At 46.2% G+C, this 23,129-nt stretch overlaps 1 protein-coding gene across 1 annotated transcript in view; it reads right to left on the reverse strand.

The window, feature by feature from the left end:
* LOC118350864 (translation initiation factor IF-2-like) overlaps positions 1-23,129 on the reverse strand; it is a 160,117-nt gene that overhangs the window by 53,746 nt on the left and 83,242 nt on the right. The window contains exons 3-4 of the mRNA XM_049107897.1: positions 733-824; positions 314-413 (exon numbers count right to left, since the gene is read on the reverse strand). Of these exons, the coding sequence (XP_048963854.1) occupies positions 314-413; positions 733-824 (192 nt within the window). The remainder of the gene's footprint in view (positions 1-313; positions 414-732; positions 825-23,129) is intronic.

Below are 23,129 nucleotides of genomic sequence, written 5' to 3' on the forward strand. Positions count from 1 at the left end.
TTGTCAGCAAAGACAAAATCAGTCTGAGCACTGTTTGCTCCCAAAATCAAGCAGACATCGTGGGAATATATGCATTTGTGTTATTGGGACTTGGATTCAGGCAGATGCAGGTACCCTCCCACCCCCAAGAGTCTGCTTCTAACCTCCCCTGACATTGCTCTGTTCCAAGTCTCTGCCTCCCCTGACGTGGGAGGCTCACACATCACCCTGCCAGCTCCCCAACTACCTGCATTGTCTCCAGTATGGAAGGTGCTCACCCCTAAGGGCCCTTTAGAGGCAGCCCCTGAAATGGGTGAGAGACAAATGTACTTACTTTCTGTAGTCGGGGTTTCTGCAGGTGTCTCTTGCTGAGGACACCATGGTCAGCATGCTGGAATCAGCTCTTGCAAGGCTTCCAGGTTCCTCAGCTCGGCCTTTAGGAGGGAAATGCGCATTTGAGTGAGTTAGCACTTGGAAATAGATGCTGTGTATCCTCCTAGCCCACTCCCACGAACTGGTCTCTCCAAACACGTGCCCTGGGCCAGATGCCTGGCTATACTCACCCTCGCGGCTGGAGCATGCTCTCAAAGCATCTCGTCGGCCCACAGAGGGCAACCTGGTGCCGTCCAAGCCTGCAGAGCTTGGGTTGGTCCTGAACCACTTACATAGCTTCCAGGCTATAAGCAGCCCACCATCCAAAAATCTTTCTGAGATACACCTTTGGAATGGCCGCCGGATGGGCCCCAGGCTTACCAGTAATCAAGGCTCCCAGGGGTCTCTCAGTGAAGGAAGTTCCTGCAGCCCAACAAGCCAGGTCCTGGCAGTCCAGACTCCTCCATCTGCGCCTTCAGAGAGAATGTGCACAATTGTGTCAGATAAGGCTTGGAATAGGCAGGTGCACTGTAACTCCGATGGCCTACTCTGGAGACCCAGTTTCTCCAGCCACTTGCCCTATTCCAAATCACCGGCCACGCGGACTTCCCAGCTTGCCCATGTGCAGTACATGCCCCATCAGCCCACCAGTGGCAGCTGGAGCCTCTGCACCCGTGAGGGGTGAACTGGTCCTGAACCACCTGCCTAGCCATCAGGTCACTGGGATCAAAATCCCACAAATATTTCTTATTAATTCAGTTTTTGTTAAAGACCTTCCTCCACTGATGTTAGGATGGGACTATATCCCACAAAGCCTACAATTTAATTATTAAAATTCCACAAAAATTCCTGAGCAGCAGCTTTCAACTGGTGATAATCAGCCCCAGTTTGGACTGGCTGCCTGTTTAAGTCCTTGCCTCCTCCAGAACTCAAGGTACCCAGGTGTCTCTTATGGGAGGAGGACCCAGGCCAGAAGCACCCTGGCAAGGCAGGTCAGTTTCCTCCAGCTCAGGCTTAAAGGGAAACCTGACTATTTGTGCAGGTTCAGGCTAGGAAGCAGATAGATTTCATGTGCCCCCAACAGCCAGTCCCAAGATGCCACCACTCTCAACATTTGCCACATCCCAGGTCCCTGGGTCCCCTGACTTGGGTGCCTCGAGAATATGTCAGCCAGCTGAGGACCTCCAGGCCAGTGGATCAGTCCCAAATCAACCCAACAGCCTCCAGGGTGGAAGAAGCCCTCCCTTCAAACACTCTTCTCAGGGGGCAGCTTGAAACGGTGACAGGCCCTAGTGGGACTGGCTGCCTGCCTGGTGGGGTCCCAAGCTCAGGAATCAGGGCTCCTCCATGAGGGGGAGGACACCCCGGCAGCCCCCACCCAGGCCCCACAGGCAAAGCAGGCCAGACTCCTCCTGCTTTACCTCTGGGGGAGCAATACGCTCATTTGTGTAGGACAAGGTCTGGGATTGGGCAGAAGCTGTGGGCCATCCCAGGCCCACCCCAGAGACCCGCCTCTCTGCACGCTCACCCTGTTGCCTAGCTCCCTGGACCTGCAAAACTCGCACATGCTCAGAAGGCGCCTGCTCAGTCCCTTTGGGGGAATCTGGGGCCTTCCTGGCCTGTGGAGCTCAGGCGGGTCCTGAACCACCAGGGGAGCCTCCTGATCAGAGGGATCCCAACCCTGAGAGTCTATGGGAGGTGACAGCTTGAAGGTGGTGGCAGTCAGTCCTCATTTGGACTGCTTGCCCGATGGGGTCCCCAGCAGCCCCGGTAATCAAGGCCCCCAGAGGCCTTCTGCAGGAGGGTTACCCCTGTCAGCCAGCTCCCACTGGCTCTGGCAATGCAGTGCAGTTGCTTCTAGATTGGCTTTCAGGGGGACGTGTGCGTTTGTGTCAACTAAAGCTTCCGACGAATCTGATGCCAGCCTGCTCCTGTGACCTGGCCTCTCCCCACAGATGCCCTGTTCCAGGTGGCAGGTGCTCTGCCCTGCACAGCCCGTGGACACACTCTCTGTACCTAGTCGGTCCACATTTCCCCATCTCTGCCTTCCAGCAGGATACGTGCCTTCGTGTAGGTTTGGACTGAAATTAGGCAGACGTGCATCCCCAGGCACCTGCTCCTGTGACTTGGCCTATCCCTAGAACTTCCCTGATACAGGTGCCTGGCTCCCCTGGTTTATCTGGTCACATGGTCATGTGAGTTGGCCTTGGTGAGCCCAGTCTCGGAAGCTCAGGCCCATCCTCAACCATTTGCATAGCCTCCAGGGCACAGGAAACCCATCCACTGAAAATCTTGCTGAGGTGACAGCTTTAAACTGGTGACAGTCACCATTTAGACAGACTGCCTGGATACGGTGTGTGTGTGTGTGTGTGTGTGTGTGTGTGTGCCAAGCTTCTCCAGAGCTCAAAGCCCCTTGGGTATAGCTTTTTGAAGGCCACCCAACCCGTGGTCAGGCCCCAACCTGGACAATGCAAGTTCTCCAGCTCTTCCCTGAAGGGGAATAGGCCCAATTATGCAGGTTAAGACTTAGTTAAGGCTTAGCAAAGGCTAGTGCCTGGGACTCCCAACAGTTTCCTCCTGGTAACCAGTCTCACTCAACATTGCCCTGTTCTAGGTCCCAAATATCCTGGCCTGCTGTGAGCTGGCCTGGGGCTGCAGGGGACACCCCAGGCCTGTGGACATATGGCCTAGCCAACCACCTGCATGCAGAGCCTCTAGGGTGGAGGGAGCCCACACTCTGAGTGTCTTCCTGAGGCTTTATTTTACACTAAGGACTATTCAGTCCTCTTTGGGACTGGTTGCCTCTCTGTGGCCTGGAGCTCCCCAGATATCATGGCTTCCCAGATATCTCTTCTTGGGGGGTACCCCCAAGCATCCCACACAACCCTTCCACAGCTCACGGCTCCTACTGCTGCTGTGACTGTTCCTCTTCAGCCACTTGTCCTTAGTTACCTTGACCTGCCCAACAGATGTACAGTCAGCACCCTGTCAGCTCCAAATCTATGGAGCTCTTGCTTGATCATGAGCACCCAAATGGGCTCAGGATGCTGGATGCCCACACCTCGAATATTTTTCTGAGGCTACAGTCTTGTTTATTACCAACAGATTTATGGTTCAGATGCCTGTTGACCTGTTGAATTTTCAAGAGCAGCTGCTTGTAAAACGGTAGCCACTTCTGGCCCAGTTTAAAGGTCTGTCCAGTTCGAGTTTCTTAGCTATGTGTTTCAAAAAGGATAATGGAGCTTTTCTCAAAATGGAGTTTTTCATGTACAGAAGTTTTATCCAAGTCCACACCAGGGATCTCAAACACAGAAAGGGTCTTCAGAAGCTGCTCATGGCTCTCAGAGGAGAGGGAGGATGCCCAAGGGAAAGCCCTAGCTTGCAAATGTGCAAGCTGTTTGTCCCTGAAGACAGAGCTGGAGGATCCTGGGCTGCATGGCCTGGCAGGGCAGGGCTGCTGGCTGGTGATTCCCCCAAATGTAGAGATGGGGAGGCCTGGTTGCTGGAGAAGTGAGGATCTGCTGGGCTGCAAATCTGCTAGGACTGACCAGATTGCTTCAAGGTGATTTGGGGGTATGGGGCTGGGTCCTTGCCACACCCAGCAGGGGTGAGTTGGGTCCTGTGATGCAGGGAAACTGGATCCAAGGCTCTTCCACCCATTCTGTGATGCCTGGAAAGCCACTAAGCTCCAGGGGAAGACCAAAGTCTCTCAAGCTGAAGTCACATTTCCTATTCTTGTTTGGCTTCACCTGTTTTGTTCACTGCAAATTCCCCTAAGTGAGAGGGTGTGGGTGGGCAGTGGGAAGGACACTGACCAGTTGTACCCCCACTAGGCCACCCTCAAGCCTTTAGTGGAAGCTCCATGGTGGCAGGGACCTAGGGTTTGCTCATGACAGATACAGTCACAGCAGTGCCTGCCACCGAGGAGATACTCATAAGTGCTATGTGAAAGATGCATTCTGCTTGGGGTCCAGTGCAGTGGGACCAAGGACTCAACTGTGGACTTGTGGCTTCTGTCCCAGAGGAATCCCAGAATGGAGGGATGTGAAAAGTTGTTCAAAGCAGCAATTAAAAACCTTTATTATGGCAGCTGTTTAGAACCAGGTAAAAGTTCTAGAGACATCCAGAGGGCACCACCTGGAAAGGTAGCTCCAACTGGAAGGACCACAGTGACCACTGAAGGCCCTGTGCCCATGTTGAGGCTCACAATCCTGTTGGAGAAGACTTCTGGCTCAGTTAATCTCTTATGTCTACACAGGGTCTTTGGGTTGGGTGTTTTGGGATTTGTCTTTTTCTGACCTCTGATGTCCTGGCAGCTCCCAGGCCATGAGCCATCCCTGTAGAGGCTTTCAGGGGTCACTGAAGTCCTTCCAATTGGAGCTGGGCTTGCACAGAACAAGCCTCCTCCCCTTCCCCAATCTGTTTTCCTGGCCGGAACTGTACATGCTGATCCAAGACTCCTGGGCGGAGGTCACTCATCTCTGACCCGCAAAGTGCAGGGGTGGCCTGTGGTGGGGTAGACCCAATATCTACACCTGGCCCAATATCTTTCAAAACTGAAGGTAAGCAAAAATAGTGTGAAAGAGAAGAAATGAACCAATCTCTTTTTGGGGATGACATGCTCCTATATGCAGAAAAATCATCAATAACCCACACTCAAAAACTAAGAGTCAATAAACTAATTCTGTAAAGTTGCAGGGCATGAGATAGACAAAAACCAGTTGTTTCTATACATTAGCAAGGAACAATCTGAAAAGAAAATTAAGAAAACTTTTTTTTACAGTAATACCCAAAACAATATCTGTGAATAAATCTATTCAAAGAAGTAGAATAGTAGTAGGGTGGCGCAGCGGTTTGGCGCCTGCCTTTGGCCCAGGGCGCGATCCTGGAAACCTGGGATCGAATCCCACATCGGGCTCCCAGTGCATGGAGCCTGCTTCTCCCTCTGCCTGTGTCTTTGCCTCTCTCTCTCTCTCTCTCTGTGACTATCATAAATAAATAAATTGAAAAAAAAAAAACCAAAGAAGCAAAAGACTTGCACACTGAAAACTTCTCCATGACATTGCTGCACCAGGTTAAAGAAGACATAAAGAAATGGGAAGACATCTTGTGCTCACGGGTTGGAAAATTTTGTGGCGTGAAGGGGGCAGTGCCACCCAAAGGGATCTGCAGACCCAATACAGGTCCTATTAATGTCTTTCTTCTGCATTTTTTTAAAAAATGATTTTATTTATTCATGACAGAGAGAGAGAGACAGAGAGAGAGAGAGAGAGAGAGAGAGAGAGAGACAGGCAGAGGGAGAAGCAGGCTCCGTGCAGGGAGCCTGACATGGGACTTGATCCCAGGTCTCCAGGATCACACCCCGGGCTGAAGGTGGCGCTAAACAGCTGGGCCACCAGGGCTGCCCTCTTCTGCATTTTCTAATTGCTGTCAATCCCTTCTGGTAATTTCCTTTTAGACACTGTCACTGGCATCTCTTAAAGTTAGATTGGGTCATTTACATACTTTCCATTTGTCTACTTAAATGTCTTGAACTTAGGGACTACCATTTTAGTAAATGTTTTCATGTCCTTCTCTGGTGAGTCTAACATCTCTGCCAGCTCTGGGTCATTTTCAAAGGATTGACTGGTCTCCTCATTAAGGGTCATTTCTCTGCCTCTTGGCATACCTCAAAATCTTTGATGGAATACCAAACATTCTGTATTTTACCTTGTGGGTTGCTGGATATTTTCATGTTCCTATAAATTTTGAGTTTGGTTCAAAGATGCTTTTACTTGGAAACAATTTGATCATTTCAGGTCTTGCTCTCAGGATTTGTTAAGTGGTCCAGAGCAGTGCATAGTTCAGGCCTAATGAATTCGCAGATCCTAAGGGAAGACCTCCCTGAGTACTCCATGCTAGTACTCCCCTCTCTCCATGAAGTATGAAGGTTTTTTGTTTGTTTTTCTTCCAGTCTATCTGTTGGGAACAAGCACCATTCCCAGTCCTGTATAAGTGCCAGGCACTGAAAAAAAAAAAAAAAGAAAGAAAGAAAAAAAAAGAAAAAGTGCCAGGCACTGTTCCTCTAATCCTTTTTTTTTTTTTTTTTTTTTTTAAAGATTTTTATTTATTTGTTTGAGAGAGAGAGGGAGCAAGAGCACACAAGCAGGGGGAGGGACAGAGAGAGAGGGAGAAGCAGACTCTCTGCTGAGGAAGCCTGATGGGGGCTCAATCTCAGTACCCTGGCTGGGATCATGATCTGAGCTGAAGGCAGATAATTAACTGACTGAGCCACCCAGGTGCCCCCTTCCCCGTCCTTTCAGATAACGTACCCCTGACCTTGGGTAGTTTGCCACATATGGAGGCCCTGGTCAGTACTGCATGCAGTGCTGCATGCTGGAGGGGCCTCTAGACAGATGTTCCTGATTGGCTTTCTGCAGTTCTCTCCTCCCTGGTACCCTGTTCCGTGGCCTCTAGCTACCTTGGCCTCCTTGGACTCAGCACAGGGTCCTCCTCACCTTGAGGTCCACTGGGCTCCTCTTGTTTCCCCTCCCTGTACTTTGCTTGGAAACTCTTTCAGGCAGTAAATGGGAGCAATGGCAGGGCTTATGTGTTTGTTTCCCATCCTTTGGGGATTACCAACCTCTTTCACTTGATGTCCAGTATCTTGAAAATCTGCATTTCATGTATTTTGTCTGGTTTTGTTTGTGTTGTTTTCTTGTTGCAGGCAGAAGAGCAGATTCAGTTCCTATTACTCTGCATTGGTGTAGTGCCCCTATTTTTAAAATCAAGGTTGGAGGGACACCTGGGTGGCTGGGCGGTTGGGCGTCTGCTACCTTTAGCTCAGGGCGTGATCCCGGGGTCTTGGGATCGAGTCCTGCATCAGGCTCCCTGCATGGAGCCTGCTATCCTTCCTCTGCCTGTGTCTCTGCCTCTCTCTGTGTGTCTCTCATGAATAAATAAATAAAATCTTTTAAAAAATAAAATAAAATCAAGGTTGGAAAATGTTGATCTAGATTCTGATACTTTTACAGAACAAAGAATACACCCACAGCTAGGGAGAACCCTTGAAGGAAGAAAACCTTTAAGGTTTGTATTTAAAAAAGCACGGCACCAGTTTTTGCTTGACTCTGTCGGGATTGCAAGAAGCCTGCTGTCCAAGAGCTGAGTGGGTGTTCCTGTGAGGTCTGTGGTGGAAATGATTTTTGCCAGATGACATACCTCTGTAGAAGATTTTTTTTTTTTAAAGATTTTATTTACTTATTTATTTAGGGTGTGCAAGTGGGGGTAGGGACAGAGGAAGAGGGAGACAGAAATCCAAATGGACTCTGGTCAACTCCGAGAACCCCACACTAGGCAGCTCCCACCACCCCAAGATCACCAACCCAGCAGCAATCAAGGGCCAGAAGCCCAACCAACTGGTCACCCAGGTAACCCGAGAAGACATTCTTTAACGACTTGATCATTTCTGTTCAAAGGTCCTCCAAAGGAAGTTTAAGATGGCCTGATGGGAAGTCCCCACTTTGAGGTTTCGTAGGGTGTCCCTGGGGCTCAGACTGACTTCTATCCCCTGCGGAGTGAGCAAGAGACAACCGCTTTGCCAAAAGGATGGGCTGCAACCCAAGCAAGGAAGAGAGGGGCAAAGATTCCCAGGCACCTCCCTGTGCTGCTGAGAAGGAAACCCCAGAAAGGGCTCCACCCACAGGGTCCTTCCCTAAGCAACCCAGGAGCACCCAGTAAGACCTCTGTGCACTTGACGGGATGAGCGCTGGGTGTTTATGCTATATGTTGGGAAATCGAACTCCAATAAAAAAAATATACAAAAAAAAGAAAAAGAAAGAGAAAGAAAGAAAGAAAGAAAGAAAGAAAGAAAGAAAGAAAGAGAAAAAAAGAAAAAAAGAATAAAAGGAAGTGAGGGGCAAAGATTCCCAGGCACCTCCCTGCGTTGCTCAGAAGGAAACGCCAGAAAGGGCTCCACCCACAGGGCCGTTCCCTAAGCATCCCAGGAGCACCCAGTAAGACCTCTGGGCACACCCAGTTGGCCTGTTACTGTAACACCCAGTGCTGGGGAAGCACACCAGTTAGAGGCGCACTCACAGCCAAGTGAGTGGTCCAGTCAAGTTCCAGGCATCTGAAAAAACCCCACAGGGACAGACAAGTCTGGAATGAAAGGAATAAGCCCAACACGAAGAGCTGTATCCTCATAAACGGGACATTTCCTCCCGCTGCCTTCTCACCTGGGTATCTCAGCTCGGGTGCTCCTTCCCTCCCCTCTAGACGTTTCTTGTCACCACTCTTCCCTTCCCTGAACCTCCTGCCCCAGGGGCGCTCCCGGCCCCCGCGCACCTGCACACCTGGGCACCTGCGCACCTGCCCGCGCGCGCACGGACGCCAACACGGGCTGCGAGGACCGCGGGGGAAGCCTTGCCGCCGGCGGGAAGCGCGGAGCCTGGGCTGGAGGACACGGAGGAGGAGGACGGCTTCCCCCGAGGAGCTCAGCCTCCACTGTCAAGCGCGCCGCGCCGCCCGGGCCGCCCCGGGGCTGCGCGAGCACAGGTCAGGAGCGTCCGCGCCCGCCGCGCCCGCCACGCGGCACATCCCCCGCTGCCCGCTTCCTTTCCAGGCGGGTCCCGGGGAGGGCCCGTCGCGCCGCCTGGTGGCCTCCGGGGGAGGCGCCCAAGGAGCCCCGCGCTCGGGGCGGCAGGTGGCGGGGCCGGAGGCGAGCGGGGTCCCAGGCACACGGGCTCCGCCACCGCCGCGCTCCTCGCCCTGGACCAGACTTCTACAATCAGTCTGCCTTTGCAGGGGGAAAAGCCACATCTGGAAAACACCACCACTACTCCAAAGAGACCAGTACCTGTGCAATTTTATGGTCATCAATGAATGGTGCACTTCTAGGCTTCTAATTTGGCTTGGTCCCCTTGCTGTTCTAGATTGTGCTCTGGCGTAGTGGCTTGATTTTACCAAACTGACAAAATTAGAAAATATGTTTTTATTTATTTTATTTATTTTTATTGGAGTTCAATTTGCCAACATACAGCATAACACCCAGTGCTCATCCCGCCAAATGCCCATCACCCAGTCACCCCAACACCACCCCCCCACCTCCCTTTCCACTACCCCTTGTTTGTTTCCCAGAGTTAGGTGTCTCTCATGTTTTGTCACCCTCACTGGTATTTTCACTGATTTTCTCTCCTAGAAAAGATGTTTTTAGTTCCAATATTTATTAGCTGGCACCTGAGTCAATAGTGTGGTGATAGGCAGAATAATGCCCTCCCCTGCCTACGAGGTCCCCATTCCAGTCCCTGGAAGCTGTGGATATGTATCAAAGCTGTGGATCATGTAGCAAAGGGGACTCTGCAGATATGCTTTATGTTAAGGGCCTTGAGATGAGGTTATCCTGGATCGTCCAGGTGACCCCCCCCATGTAGATACACGAGGGCCTTGTGAATGGAAAGGGCAGAAAAGGTCAGAATGATGCCTTGTGAGGAGAACTCAACCTGCTGTTGCTAGTGCTGCAGATGGGGAAAGAGGCCATGAGCCAAGGAATGGGGAAGGAGGCTCTAGGTGCTGGAAAAGGCAAAGAGTCAGACTGTCCCCTAGAGTCTCCAGAAGGGAAGGCAGCCCTGATGACACACCTTGATGTTCATCCAGTGAGACCCTGGTTGGAATCCTAACCCACAGAACTGTGAGATAGTAAATGTGCATTCTTTTAAGCCACTAAGTTTATGGTAAATTGTTAGGACAGTAATAGAAACCAATACAAGTGTGATTGGGTCGAGCAGGAACAGGATCTGCTGGATGTAATAAATCCTGCATACATTCTGCAGGTTGAGTGTCAGGTCAAGAGCTAGTTTTACATGTTTAAGTGTTACATGAAGTACTTGCCTCTTTTTCATTTCCATTCTTTCCTATGGGATCACACCCTGATCCCTGCACAGGGCGCAACATGGTTCTTAGGTGAATTATATAAATTGGAAGACTGTGGTTGTCACACAGATTTTTTTTTTTTTTTTTTTTTTTAAAGAATGGGCTCTGCTTCTGTCGCATAGTGGGAAAGGATGTTAACATATAGAAAGTTAAATACTGGAGCATCCTCCTCTCAAAGATATGTAGGGGTTTTTTTTGCAACTAGTTTTCTTAAGGTAGGGAACTACTTTTTAACACTCATAGAGAGTGGAATGTGAGAATAGTTTTAGTTTTTTTCCCCAAAAAGGACTTGTAACTGGATCCTGAGCAGATCTGAGATTTACATGATATGTTGTTGCTTTTTATAAATGTTATGCACATAAAATAGATATCTTAGAGGCAATATTTGAGTTCTTCATTGATTACTGATTATTTTATCAACACCTACCAGACCTAGCAGCACAGGGATGAAGGTAAAGTTTCTGGGATACTTGAATAAGCACAGGGTAGGAGGGCCTCACATTTTGCTACTTTAATACTTTATGGCTTTGCTGGCTTTTCACCCATTCTGCAGATTCTGCCAGCAAGCTCCTCCGTACTGACAGCCAAACATGCTCATGTAGCCCTGAAGCCACCAGGTGTGAAAGCAGATGTCGAGGCCACTCCATCCATCATGGAAGTGGGGCATGTCTCCACCGCAGGCAGGAGTCTGTTGGTGGATCTTTTTGGTGGTGGTGATTGTGGTGACAGTGGTTGTTTGTAGTCTTAATTTTTCAACTGTTTCTGGGAAATAACTCTGGAGTGATAGTTTTATTTTAGTGCTGGAAGGCAAAAGGACACAACTAAGGAATATTTAAAGATTTTTATGTCAACATTTATGGAATGACATATACTTCCCAGTGATGGGTTCTTAATTAAAGTAAAACTAATTTATCTACAATTTTGACACAATGTTGTAGAAGGTTCTGTAAACTGTGGTCCACAGCCCACTTGTATCAGAACCACCTAGGGTGTTTATGTCAAATGTGCAGATTCTAGGGCCGCACACCAGCTCAATCTCTTGGGACTCTATAAAGCCCAGGAAGTGGCTTCTATAATCTCCATTGCTGATTCTAAGTCGGCCCACATCTAAGAATCGCTCTCTCATCTCTTTCAACTGGGGATTCTTACAAAATGACAAGAAAAAACATATTCTTGTAAACTTAGATTTCAAGCATTAGACCACGAGCTTCTCAACAAGTGTATCTTTCCTACTCTTGCACACTCAGCTCGGAGATTGTGCGGAAATTGGAAACAAAGCAGGTGAAGGAAAAAATGTTTATTTCTTTTATAACATTTTGCTTTTCTAGCCACCCAAAGAACTGTGTATCATTTCCTCTAATGGACCCTGTTCACCAGTTATATTGACTGTCAGCATATCGCTATGGCAACACATATGCTTATGTATCATACATTTATACACACATTCTAAAGCACCATGACACACAGGCTAGGCTTCTGCACAAAAGCCACATACGCATGATCATTGGTTTACTTTACACAAGACTTTCAGTGGCTTGGTCTGGTCATTAGGCCCAGCCCCCACCCCCCCCACCCCAGAGGAGTTCAGATGATGAAATGGGACAGTGTATTTAGATTGAGGCCGCCACACTTTGGAGATCATAAAAGAATGGAAATAGGAGGTGCTAGGCTAAGCATGAGATGGTACCTGGAAGCCACTGCTTCACCATGTGGATTCAAAGCACTGGTGTGTTGCAGTGTAGACTGACACTCAGCCTGATGGTGACCCAGCTGACCTAGCCTTGGGTTGGGTGTGCTCAGCTAGGGTGTAGGCTAGCTGAGCCCTACTGCCAACAGAGCATTGTTGGTCATGTGCTTTTGGAACTGCTGAGGAGCTCTAGTGTGGGGACTGGGTGCCCCATTCCTAGGAAGTGGGGTCCTGTTTCCCCTGAGTTGACCATCTGAGGATAAGTGCTGACGGGAGATATAATGCGATGCATTTACCATATATGCCATGTTTCACATGACCCAGTGATACTGGTTACAGGCCTTCATCAAACACATCCATATTCCCACAAGGAGCTATGTTGGATAAATGAGGGCCATGAATATCCTTTTGTTAATTCAGTTATGTTTTGTCACCGAGTGCATGAAAAAGATTTCAATTCACAGATCTAATTGGATTGTAGAATTAAGAATAAGGGATTATGGGGCTTTAGTGGTAGTAGTTTTGAAATGAATCCTAAAGACCCATAAAGAGAAAGTAAGACATGAAAAGGGAGGTATTTCTGGGTGAAGCTGTTTGCAGAGACTAACCCCAAAGATGTTCCTCTGTTTTTTTCTCTAAATCTAAATTCTCACAAAGCTCTTATTACTATGTATTCCCCTTAATCTTCCGGACAGCACCTAGATTAGACCCTCATCATTTCACTTCCCCTGTTCAGGAGGTTTCCCTGGTTCTAAGGTCTCCTGACTCCAGCTGTCCCACCAGTCTTACCATCAGAGAGTTCTGTGTCCATCACGTACCTACTGTACTCAGGAAAAAATACTCATTTTCCATTGTATGCTATGTAAAATGTATACTTTCATCCAGCCTTGTAGGTCTTCTATATGCTGGCAACCATTCTTTCAACTGCCCTGACTTCTCACACCCCCTAATACACAGCTCTCCTCTAGGCAAGCAGGACCCAATGCTCCCCTGACTTCGTACATAAGCTATTCTCTCAGCATGCTGTTCCCCCTATATTGCCTCAATTTCTGACTCACCAGCAAATTAGGAAATTCAGTCATGCTTTATGAAAACTCAAAGTTCGCCCAACAGTGAACATTCTTAATAAACCAGATTGCTTAAGGAATTTTAAAACATATAATCAAAGAACTTAGAATTGAAAGGATAGGGAGTCAACTGCCCACCCAAAGCAAGAACTGCTTCCATGTGATATTTGACAAACCATCTTTTCTATGTAAAGAGGGCCTGAATGGGGAGCTTACTTACAAAACCAGCCATTCCTTCACTAGAAGGCTCAAGCGGTAAGGGAAGCATCAGTTAAGTAGATTCCATGAACCTGCACCCTTTGCCCCTTGTTCTGTCCTCCAAGGGACACAAAGCACATCAACTCTTTCTTCACTTTCATGAAGTTCTTCAAGTATTTAAAGCTAGTTCTCACCCCCTCATCATCCTTTCTAGACCTAAACATTTTTAGTCTCTTCAACCAGTTTGAGATTTCTGGTCCCTCAGTATTGTGGTCCCTGTGTTAGTTATGTTCCCTGGTTTGCCAATGTCCCTTTTACAAGATGGTGCCTCATAATCTAACTGATATTTCCGACATGGTCTCACCATAAGGACACCTCTCTTACACAACTGTGGTGTCAGGTGGCTTTTCTAGCAACTTTGATCTACAAGTTCTTTGTATGTTTGTGTTCCCACCTAACTCCCTCATCCTCAAGCTCACAGATGGCACATCCTCTTGTACTTCTACCACTGATATTAGTGCTCAAGCTCAGGACTTTGTTTGTATTTGCTGACTTTCATCATATTGACATCAGCCCTCTGTTCCAGACTGCTTGGATTTATTAAATTTACATTTAGAATACCCTCTGATTGAAAAAGCATGGGGAAATGTAAGAAGATTCTCAAATATTGAAATACAAATATTCTCATTTCAGCAGGTGGTGAAAAGTGCTCAAAGAATTTAAAACTCAGATACAGGCTTGAAATTTAGGTTCTATTAGTGGTATTTCTATAATTTTTTTAATCTTTTAATTTTCTCCTTGGGACGGGGCATGAGCGTGGCTCAGTGGTTAAGTGTCTGCCTTTGGCTCAGGTCATGATCCCAGGGTCCTGGGCATCAGTCCCACATCAGGCTCCCTCCAGGGAGCCCACTTCTCCCTCTGCCTATGCTCTGCCTCCCTTTCTGCATCTCTTATGAATAAATAAAATCTTTTAAAAAATAATAATTTTCTCCCTAGGGACAAGTCAATGTGGGAGCTACACTGCTACACTGCTGCTACACTGGCTGCATGGATGGTCAGTGTGGATTATTCACATTATTCAAGACCTTTTCAAATGATAGTACCACCAAGACATCCTTTATATTTAAAACAAATCTTGTATATTTTAGACTTTGACTGACTTGTCTCTGGACATCTAGGTGGGTAAGGTTGGACTTCTGTGGCCTGTTTCTAGGGATGGGTGGGCTGGGTCTTGCTCATGTCATCAGCCTCTGTATTTCTGTATGAAGGCTCCCTATCTTCTTTTGGGAGCCCCACACCTGGTTAGGGGTCTTTCTCAGACAGAATTCTGTAGCTTTCCAGATGTCTACAACTCCCAAGGTAAAAACCTCACTCCCATCCTAAGTAAGGGTGGGGGATACGGACAATACATACCTTACAGTCCCTTCTTGGAATTGCCATAAAGTGCCTCATAGGTCTGTAGCTCCGACTGTGGAGGGACTGCAAGAGCTGCTGTTTCTCTTCATACTGTTGCTGCAGGAGGCCAGCTTATGCTGCAGCTGCCAGGCAAGGGTCTGCTGAGCTAGCAAGGGTCCCTGGGGCAACAAGCTGTGAGCCAGTCTTTGCATTGAAGAGTTTTAGATGTCAACCCAGGGGTCATGACACCTATCACTTTTATTTTACAGATGTGGAAACAGAGACTCAGAGAGGTGAAGTGACTTTGCTTGAAGTCACGCCATTAGCCACATTACCTAGGAGCAGACACAGCAGCTTCATATTCTTACTGCCCCTCCCTACTCTTCTCGTGGTGACAAGCAGATATACGGTTTATGCTGGGGATTGCTGTCAGGGCTGGAATGGGTGCTTCTGACATTACAATGAGACTAATATCTTCAAACAAACTGGAAGCACGAGAACATTCTTTCTCCAGTATCTGATATGCTGAACCCTTCTATAACAAATTGTACTCTCCCAACTTTGGAGCGAAAAAGTGTTCCTGCAGAAGTTCTCACTACAGTTACACATCACCCATGAGGAATAGCAGAGGAGAAACAGGCCTGGGCCTAAAACCTGATGGACAGAATGCCTGGTTTCCATGTGCCTCCTCTCAGTGGACTCTGTACATATTATCTATAGTCATCATTTTTTAAAAAGATTTCATTTATTCATGTTTTAAATTCTAGTTCAGATATCTTCTTTTATCTATATTGATTAAATCCCTGGCTATCATTTATTGCTGTTCTTTCTTTTGAGACGAATTCCTCTGTCTTGTCATTCCTCTGTCTTGTCAAATAAAATTAAATTAAAATTTAAAAAGAAGAAAGCAAGCTAGATCCTAAGTGTGTTTTGGTCTGCTTGTTAAGAGAAGCTTGATAAAAAAAAATTAAAAATAATTTTAAAAAGATCAAAATTTAAAAAATGCTTTTTTAAAAAAAATTTTAAAACCCCAACAAATCCAAACACAAACAAATGAAAAACCATAAAGGAAGCTATACCCTGTTCTCCTTGGAGCTGAAGCTTTGTAGCAGTCTACGGTCAGTATATGTGGTACATGTGGGGGCCTGCTGCTCAGATTTTCAGATTCTACTTACCCTAGGGGAGATGCACCTGCAGGATGCATGGTGAGGGTGAGGAGGCTGGGTGTAAGCAGCTCTGGTCTCCACATGGTGGTGCTACTTTTCTCTCACTGAGGTCAGTCACTGCTAGTGGGCAAGGGGTGAAAATGGGTTCATTTCACTTTTGTCTCCAGAATGAGGAGCTCCTGCTTTAGGAAGCCCTCACAGATGAGCAAGCAATCACCCCTCTTGTATGCCCAGCTTCCATCAGATTCCTGCCTTCACCCTGTCCACATGCCAGGTGGTGCAACACTCCTGTCTTTTATCACAGATGAGGCTGGGTTTCAAAACCCCACACTGGTCCTCAGGACGTGGACCCAATGCTGATCCTCTGGGGAAGGGTCTCTCTGTGTTGTGACCAGTGCCAGCTTATCCCAGAAAATAGCTGCAGGACCACACAGTGTTTTGAAGTTTATGGTAAATTGCAACACACAGCAGTGCCAGGGTTTGTTGCCCTAAGCCAGTGTCTTTGGTGAACAGGGCAGCTTAATGGCACCCACAGGGTGAAGAGGCCATATCACCTCTACCAAATGTACTCCAAGCAGGGAAACTGCTTCTCCCTGTGTGACCCAGAAGATCCTCAGATGGTGCTGCCCATTCCCAGGGCTCTACCTTTCTTCCCCATCAGAGAAGATCACCAGGTGCAACCCTAGTGATGGTGCTGACTTCCAGAAGTTCAGACTGTGTAGTCTGTTATGAAAAACTGGCAGTATTTAAACCCTCTCCTTCTCCCAGTCAATGGTTTTGGAGAAGAGTTTTCTTGTGCAGTTCTCTGTGCATATTTTCATTCTCTCTCTCTCCCCTCTGAGATCAGGGCTCTTTCCTCCCCCAAATCAGCTCTCCACAGCTCCTACCTTCCATGGGTTGTTTTTTCTACTTGTAGATGTGCATCTTTGTTCTCTTAGACCTTTGAGACCTTGATTTCTTGGGATGTTCAGAATGATTTGTTATTTATCTGTGTTCGAGGGAGGAGGCAAGCTTAGGGTTGCCCTACTCCTCTACCATCTTAACCCTCCTCCACCATCTTTGTTTTAAAGTCTCGTCTGAAAAAAGTATTGCTACTCCAACTTTATAAGAATTTCTATTTGCATGGAATATCTTTTTATCCCTCCATTTTCATTGTGTATGTGTCTTTAGGTCTGAAGTGAGTCTCTTGTAGGCAGCATACAGATGAGTCTTGTTTTTTTATCCACTCTAGCCACCCTGTCTTTCGGTTGGAGCATTTACACCATTTACGTTTAAAGTTAATTATTGATAGATATGTACTTATTGCCATTTTATTAATTGTTTTCGGGTTGTTTTTGTAGTTCTGTGTTCCTTCTCCTGCTATTTTTTTTTTCTTGTGATTGATGACTTTCTTTGGTGTTATGCTTGGCTCTCTTTTCCTTCTTTTTGTGTGTGTGTGTGTGTGTATCTATTATAGGATTTTGGTTTGTGATTACCATGAGGTTCATATATAACATTCTAAGTATACAGTAGTTTATATTTAGTTGATGGTCATATAAGTGTGAATCCCTAACAAAAGCACCACAATTTTACTCAACCTCCTCCATGTTTTATGTATATGATATCACATTTTACATTTTATTTTGTAAATCCCTTAACTAATTTTTAAATATAACAGACTTTACTACTTTGTTTTTTAATATTCACAGTAGCTTTATAACTGATTGATCTATTATCTTTAGTATAAATTTCCTTTTATGCATGACATTTTTTTCTTTTATAATTTTCTTATAGTTTTCCACTTAAAGAAGCTCCTACTTCTTGTACCAATTTAGTGGTGATAAACTATTTTAAGTTTTGTTTGGGAAGTTCTTTATCTCTCCTTCAATTATGAATGATAATCTTTCTGGATAGAGTATTACTGATTTTAGATTTTCTTCCTTTCAGCACTTTAAATATATCATGCCACTCTCTTCCAGCCTGCAAAATTTTTGCTGAAAAATCAATTGTTAGCCTTATGGGATTTCCTTTGTCTACAGCTAGTTGCTTTTTTCTTGCTGCTTCTAAGATTCTCTATCTTTAATCTTTGACATTTTAATTATTATGTGTCTTGGTGTAAACTTCTTTGGGTTCATCTTGTTTGGAGCTCTTCTGCTTTCTGAATTTTGATGTCTTTTTCCTTCCCCAAGTTTGGGAAGTTTTTAGGTATTATTTTCTTCAAATAAGTTTTCTGCCCCTTCTTCTATCTCTTCTCCTTCTGGGACCCCTATAGAGGAAATGTTTGGATGCTTGATGTTGTCCCAGAGGTCCCTTAATCTCGCATTTTTAAAATTCCTTTTTCTTTAGTTCATTTTGGGTGTTTTCCATACCCTTTTAGATCACTGATCCATTTTCTGCATCCTCTAATCTGCTGTTCATTTGCTCTAATGTGTTTTCATTTCAGTTACTGTATTTTTAAAAAACTGATTGGTTTTTATATTTTCTCTTTGTTAAAATTCTGAATTTATCCACTCTCTCAAATCCAGTGAGCATTTTTATGACCATTACTTCAAACTCTATCAGGTAGATTGCTTATCTTTGTTTTATTTAGTTCTTTTTCTAATGTTTTGTCTTATTCATTCATTTGGAGCATATATTTCTGTATCTTTAGTTTTGATATTTTGTTTCTATGAATCAGGCTCAATAGCTATCTCTTACAGATTCGAAGAAGTGTCCTTATGTAAGAACATTCCCTCGGTTCGCTGTGCCTTGTGGCATTGGCTGGCTGGCAGGAGCTCTAGCAGGTATGGCTGGAGGTCTCAGGGCACTCTACACTGAGGCCTCCCTGGTAAGACAACTGTACAGGAAGACAGCAAAGTCAGGGGGTCCCACGGTACTGCATGTAGGGGGTACCCTGGCAGGATGACTGGAGCTGACATGGGCACGGGCTGGAGGGTGCCCAAGGTGTCCATGTGAGGGCACAGTGGTGGGATGGCTGGAGCTGAAGAGGACATGACCAGGTAGTCCTGGGGTGCTTTGTGCCATGGTCACTTGCAGGGTAGCTGGAGCAGAAGTGGGTGTGGGTGTTGATGCTCTAGGGTTATTGACTGAGTTTCCTTCATTTGTAGTCTAGTTGCTTTTTAAACCATCGCTTGTTTTCTGTGGCTCAGAAAACAGTGCTATTAGTGCTATCCCGTCCACTGCAGTTCAAAATGTCAGACCTGCCGAGCAGGTCTTCCTGACCTGCCCCAATAAGCCTCATCTCATAGACAGGTAAAAAACCATGGGATGAGATAATTCAGAAATGGACAGAAATGTAAAGCTTTAGTGAGGACCTTATTTTCCTAAAAATAAAGAATGGAATTGCTCCAGTTTAATTCAGTATTAAAGATTCACAGCACAGTCAGGATCTGTCCCATTCAGTGAATAATGGGCATGAGGTAAATCTTGGGCATCTCAGTATTTGGGAAGGGGCATATTTAATTATTCTCCTCTGCTTTTCACGTGGAGGGTTTGGCCTGATGAGACATGTTAAGAGGGACCTCACAGTAAACACCTCCCACACTTTAGCCAAGTAGAGAAAGGAGTAAAGTGGGATTCATCATCTAGGCATGACTAGGGCAGAGCCCAACTCCTGACCTTATGATTAGAATCAGTATGTGGTATATGGGATTATCTGGAATCAAGCCAGTCACCATGCTGGACATCTCCTTTCAGACAACTGTAAATCCTTGGACACACACATCTAGACCAGTGCTTCCATGAGGTGATGGTGTCTGCAGAGGTGAAGGGGCACTGGATCAGCCATGCTCTCCTTCCTCCTGGTTCAATGATAGGCAACCCGGGGCATCTGGTATCTGAGGCTGAATTCTGTGGGGAAGACTAATAGCATCTGTAGCCTGTGGAGGAGACTGGGCCTGAAGATTCTCTTTTGTTGATATTTTTTATTAGCTAGCATGCACCCTGTCAGGCCTGTATTGAGCCTACCTCTTCTCAGGTCAGTCCCTTTAGGCCTTACCTGTGTATCATTACCTAGATTGTATCTGTGCCATTTCTCTATTCCCTTGTTTGTCTTCTTGGTCCCTATGGACCCTATACATAACAAACAACTTGTCCAAAGAATGAGATTGTCTCTCTTCTGTCCTACCATCTCGTACAAGTCTTCTCGACCCTTTGGACATTCCCCTCAATGGCCAGGACAGTAGAATTTCCATGCTTTTTACCTGAAGTGGTGGGAAATCGGAATCTTCAATCTTATCAGTCTTCTCTCAGAAATCTTACGTGTCTTCTCTCAGAATTACACAGTTTTTATTACCACCTCAGGCTGGTTCTGGCCAACACTGATTCCTGGCCCTGGTTCAGTTAACTGACAAGCTCTTCCTGCCCTGTAACAGACATGAGGAAGAGCCCTAGGGCTGTGAATGAAGCTAAGCATGGAAGCCAAGACCTGCATTACGGAGTAGTGTCAGAGTTCAGGCTAACACAAGACATCACAAGTCACCAAGGCCATGGCACAGAATGTGGAGTTTTTCTGTGATGCTGAAGATCCAGAGATCTGCGGGTCTTTTTCCATTAGTACTAGGAAAGGAGGTGAGGAGATATCCAGGATTCATCAGATATAATTCCTTCTGAATCTGGAGCAGAATCCTAATTTGGGGAAGGAGAGGTGTCTGAATTAGAGATGCTAATTATGAGCTGGGGGAGGCTGGAGCAGAGTGTACTGCAATGGCCATTGTCTGGAGTGCAGGGCTCAGCTTTTTACTCCATCCAGGCCAGTCTGGGCTATGAGTTTCAAGAGGAAAACAGCTCCAGAGATTCTAACGTTTGGGCTACATTGGCTCGACTCCTCACCTTCTACATTGAAATTCTTACATGAAGAGTGATTCAGCCTGAATGCAGAATGTCAGGCTGCTGGAGGCACAGAACATGTAAGCAAAGATTGGCAAGACCTATGTGCAAGAGTACTGTCCTGCACAGAGGCATCGCCATGTTTAGCGACTAGCACTGACTCAAGAATCTCAAATGCTTTCCAATTGGGAACCAAGGATGTTCAGAAGGTGTGTTGGGCCTCACAACTGGGTTCTATTAAGTGTATTTAACAGTCTGCGTTTGCTCTATTTTTCCCCAAAGGTTCCAGTCTTAGGTGTCTTTATGGGCTGACTTCTTTGCCAAGAACTCCCATCTTTGTCACCTGCAGTGAAACCTTAAAGGGTAAAGGGCTAGGATTTTAGCTTCCGTCTTCAACATCACACTCACCCATAAGCCTGACACAATCTTGCACAGGGGAGATGGAGCTACCAGAACCAGGTGTCCACACAGTGTTCCCTCTGAAGAGGTGCAGAGATACACCTGCCAGATGGAATGAAGGCCAAACACACTTCCTGTGACCCCTCATGAGGAGCAAAGGAAACAACCTGGTATGAGGGCTCAGATCTTGGGAGGGTTAAGCCCAATAAGGGTTGATGCCAATAAGGATTAAGAACGCAAGTTCCCAGGGCACCTGGGCAGTTCAGTCTGTTAACTGTCTGGCTCTTAATCTCAGTTCAGGTCTTGATCTCAGGGTCCTGAGTTCAAGCCCAATGTTTCAAAAAATGCAAATTTTCATGAAATGTATCCAATGCATTGAGCAGAAGATGGAATAATTGCTACTACTAAGATGATTGTCACACATCCTGGATTTGTTATTGTACTAAGTGTACTTTGGAAGAAAAACATCATATTGAGGTGTTTGCTCAGGTGAGGAACAGAATTTGATGAGGGAGAGAAGAAAAGGCTCTAAGCCTCACCCATTTAGGGAGCAAGGGGCTCTGTCATCAATCAACACAGCCCTACAACAGATGGGCTTTCTTCCCGCTTACAGATAGGTGCTGGAGTGGGAGGTGGACAAATAAGGAGCCACCCTGTGTCTTCCTCCTGTGGTCCCCCTTGCAGCCAGAGAGAGCTTGGTGGTCTGATTTTTTACTTACCTTTGCTTCTTCCTCTTTGTGGTACAACAGACCATGAGATGAGAAGTGTGTGGCTACAAGGGCTGCCTGGGTGGCTTAGTCGGTTAAGCCTCTGTCTTTGGCTCAGGTTATGATCCCAGAATCTTGGGACTGAGTCCCTGTGCTGGATTTCCTGCTCAGCAGAGAGCCTGCTTCTTCCTCTCCCACTCCCCCTGCTCTCTGGTCTTCTCACACTCTCTCTGTGAAATAAAATCTTTGGGGAAAAGAAAAGTATGAGACTAAACACCTCTAAATTTGGAGAAATAACTGGGAACCAAGGCCTCACCCTGAGAAATAACCAAATGGATATAGACAGGAGCTCTGTTGGTGATTCTAGGCAATGTCACAGCCAGCCTGGCAGGGCAGAAGGAGGGCAGGGCCAGGGCACCAGTCAGTGGCTGAGCTCCAACTGGGTTATGCATAAACTGGAAATGCCAAGAGCCAGCTCCTACTTGTGTCCTCTCCTCCATGGGCCTGACAAACATGGACAGTGGTATGAGGCCTTGGCCTTTTTCACCCTACAAAGAGCGAGAAAACCCAAAAGACAAAGATTCCCAAAGGACTGACAGCTGATGATGCCACCAAGATGAAGAAGGAGAGGCCCATTATAGGGAAACACCAGAACAAAGACTGGAGCTATCTCAAAGAAGGAAGATGCTCTCCTAATAATAAGAGAACGATGTTAAATATTTATTCAATTTTTGTGTGTTGTCTTCTGTTTAGTCTCCCTGATAAAGAAGGTCCAGAAAGGCAGAGCTTTTTAGTTTTTAATAAATTTTATTTTTACAGCAATTTTAGGTTCAGAGCAAGATTGAGAGAAAGGTACACATTTGTCCCACATCCCCCTTGTCTGCACACATGATTAACCTCCAGCATTATCTACATTCTCCACTAAAGTGGTACTTTTGTTTCAATTTATGAACCTATATTGACACATCACAATCAGCTGAAGTCCAAAGTTTATGTTCAGGTTCAATCCCCGTGTACAATCTATGGGTTTGGACAAAGGTACAATGACACACATCTATCATTACTGTATTCTACAGAGAAGTTTCAGTGTTCTGCCTAAACCTCCTTCCATCCGCTTTGACCCTGGCAACCACTGATCTTTTTCTAGTCATCCTACTTTTGCCTTTTTATATGCTCAAAGACTATACAGCTGGAGTCACCGAATGTCATATAGTTGGAATCATACAATATGCAGCCTTTTCAGATTGACTTCTTTCACTTAGTAATATGCGTTTAACATTTTTCCATACCTTTTCATGGCATGATAGCTCATTTCTTTTTATCACTGAATAATACACTCCTTTTTCTGGATATATCCTAGTGTTTTTTGTTTGTTTGTTTTTTGTTTTTTGGTTTTTTTTTAACCTCTTCACATCCTTAAGGACATCTTGGTTGCTTCTAAGTT

This window comes from Canis lupus, chromosome 1, assembly GCF_003254725.2.
Source record: "Canis lupus dingo isolate Sandy chromosome 1, ASM325472v2, whole genome shotgun sequence".
NCBI classification, from domain to species: domain Eukaryota; kingdom Metazoa; phylum Chordata; class Mammalia; order Carnivora; family Canidae; genus Canis; species Canis lupus.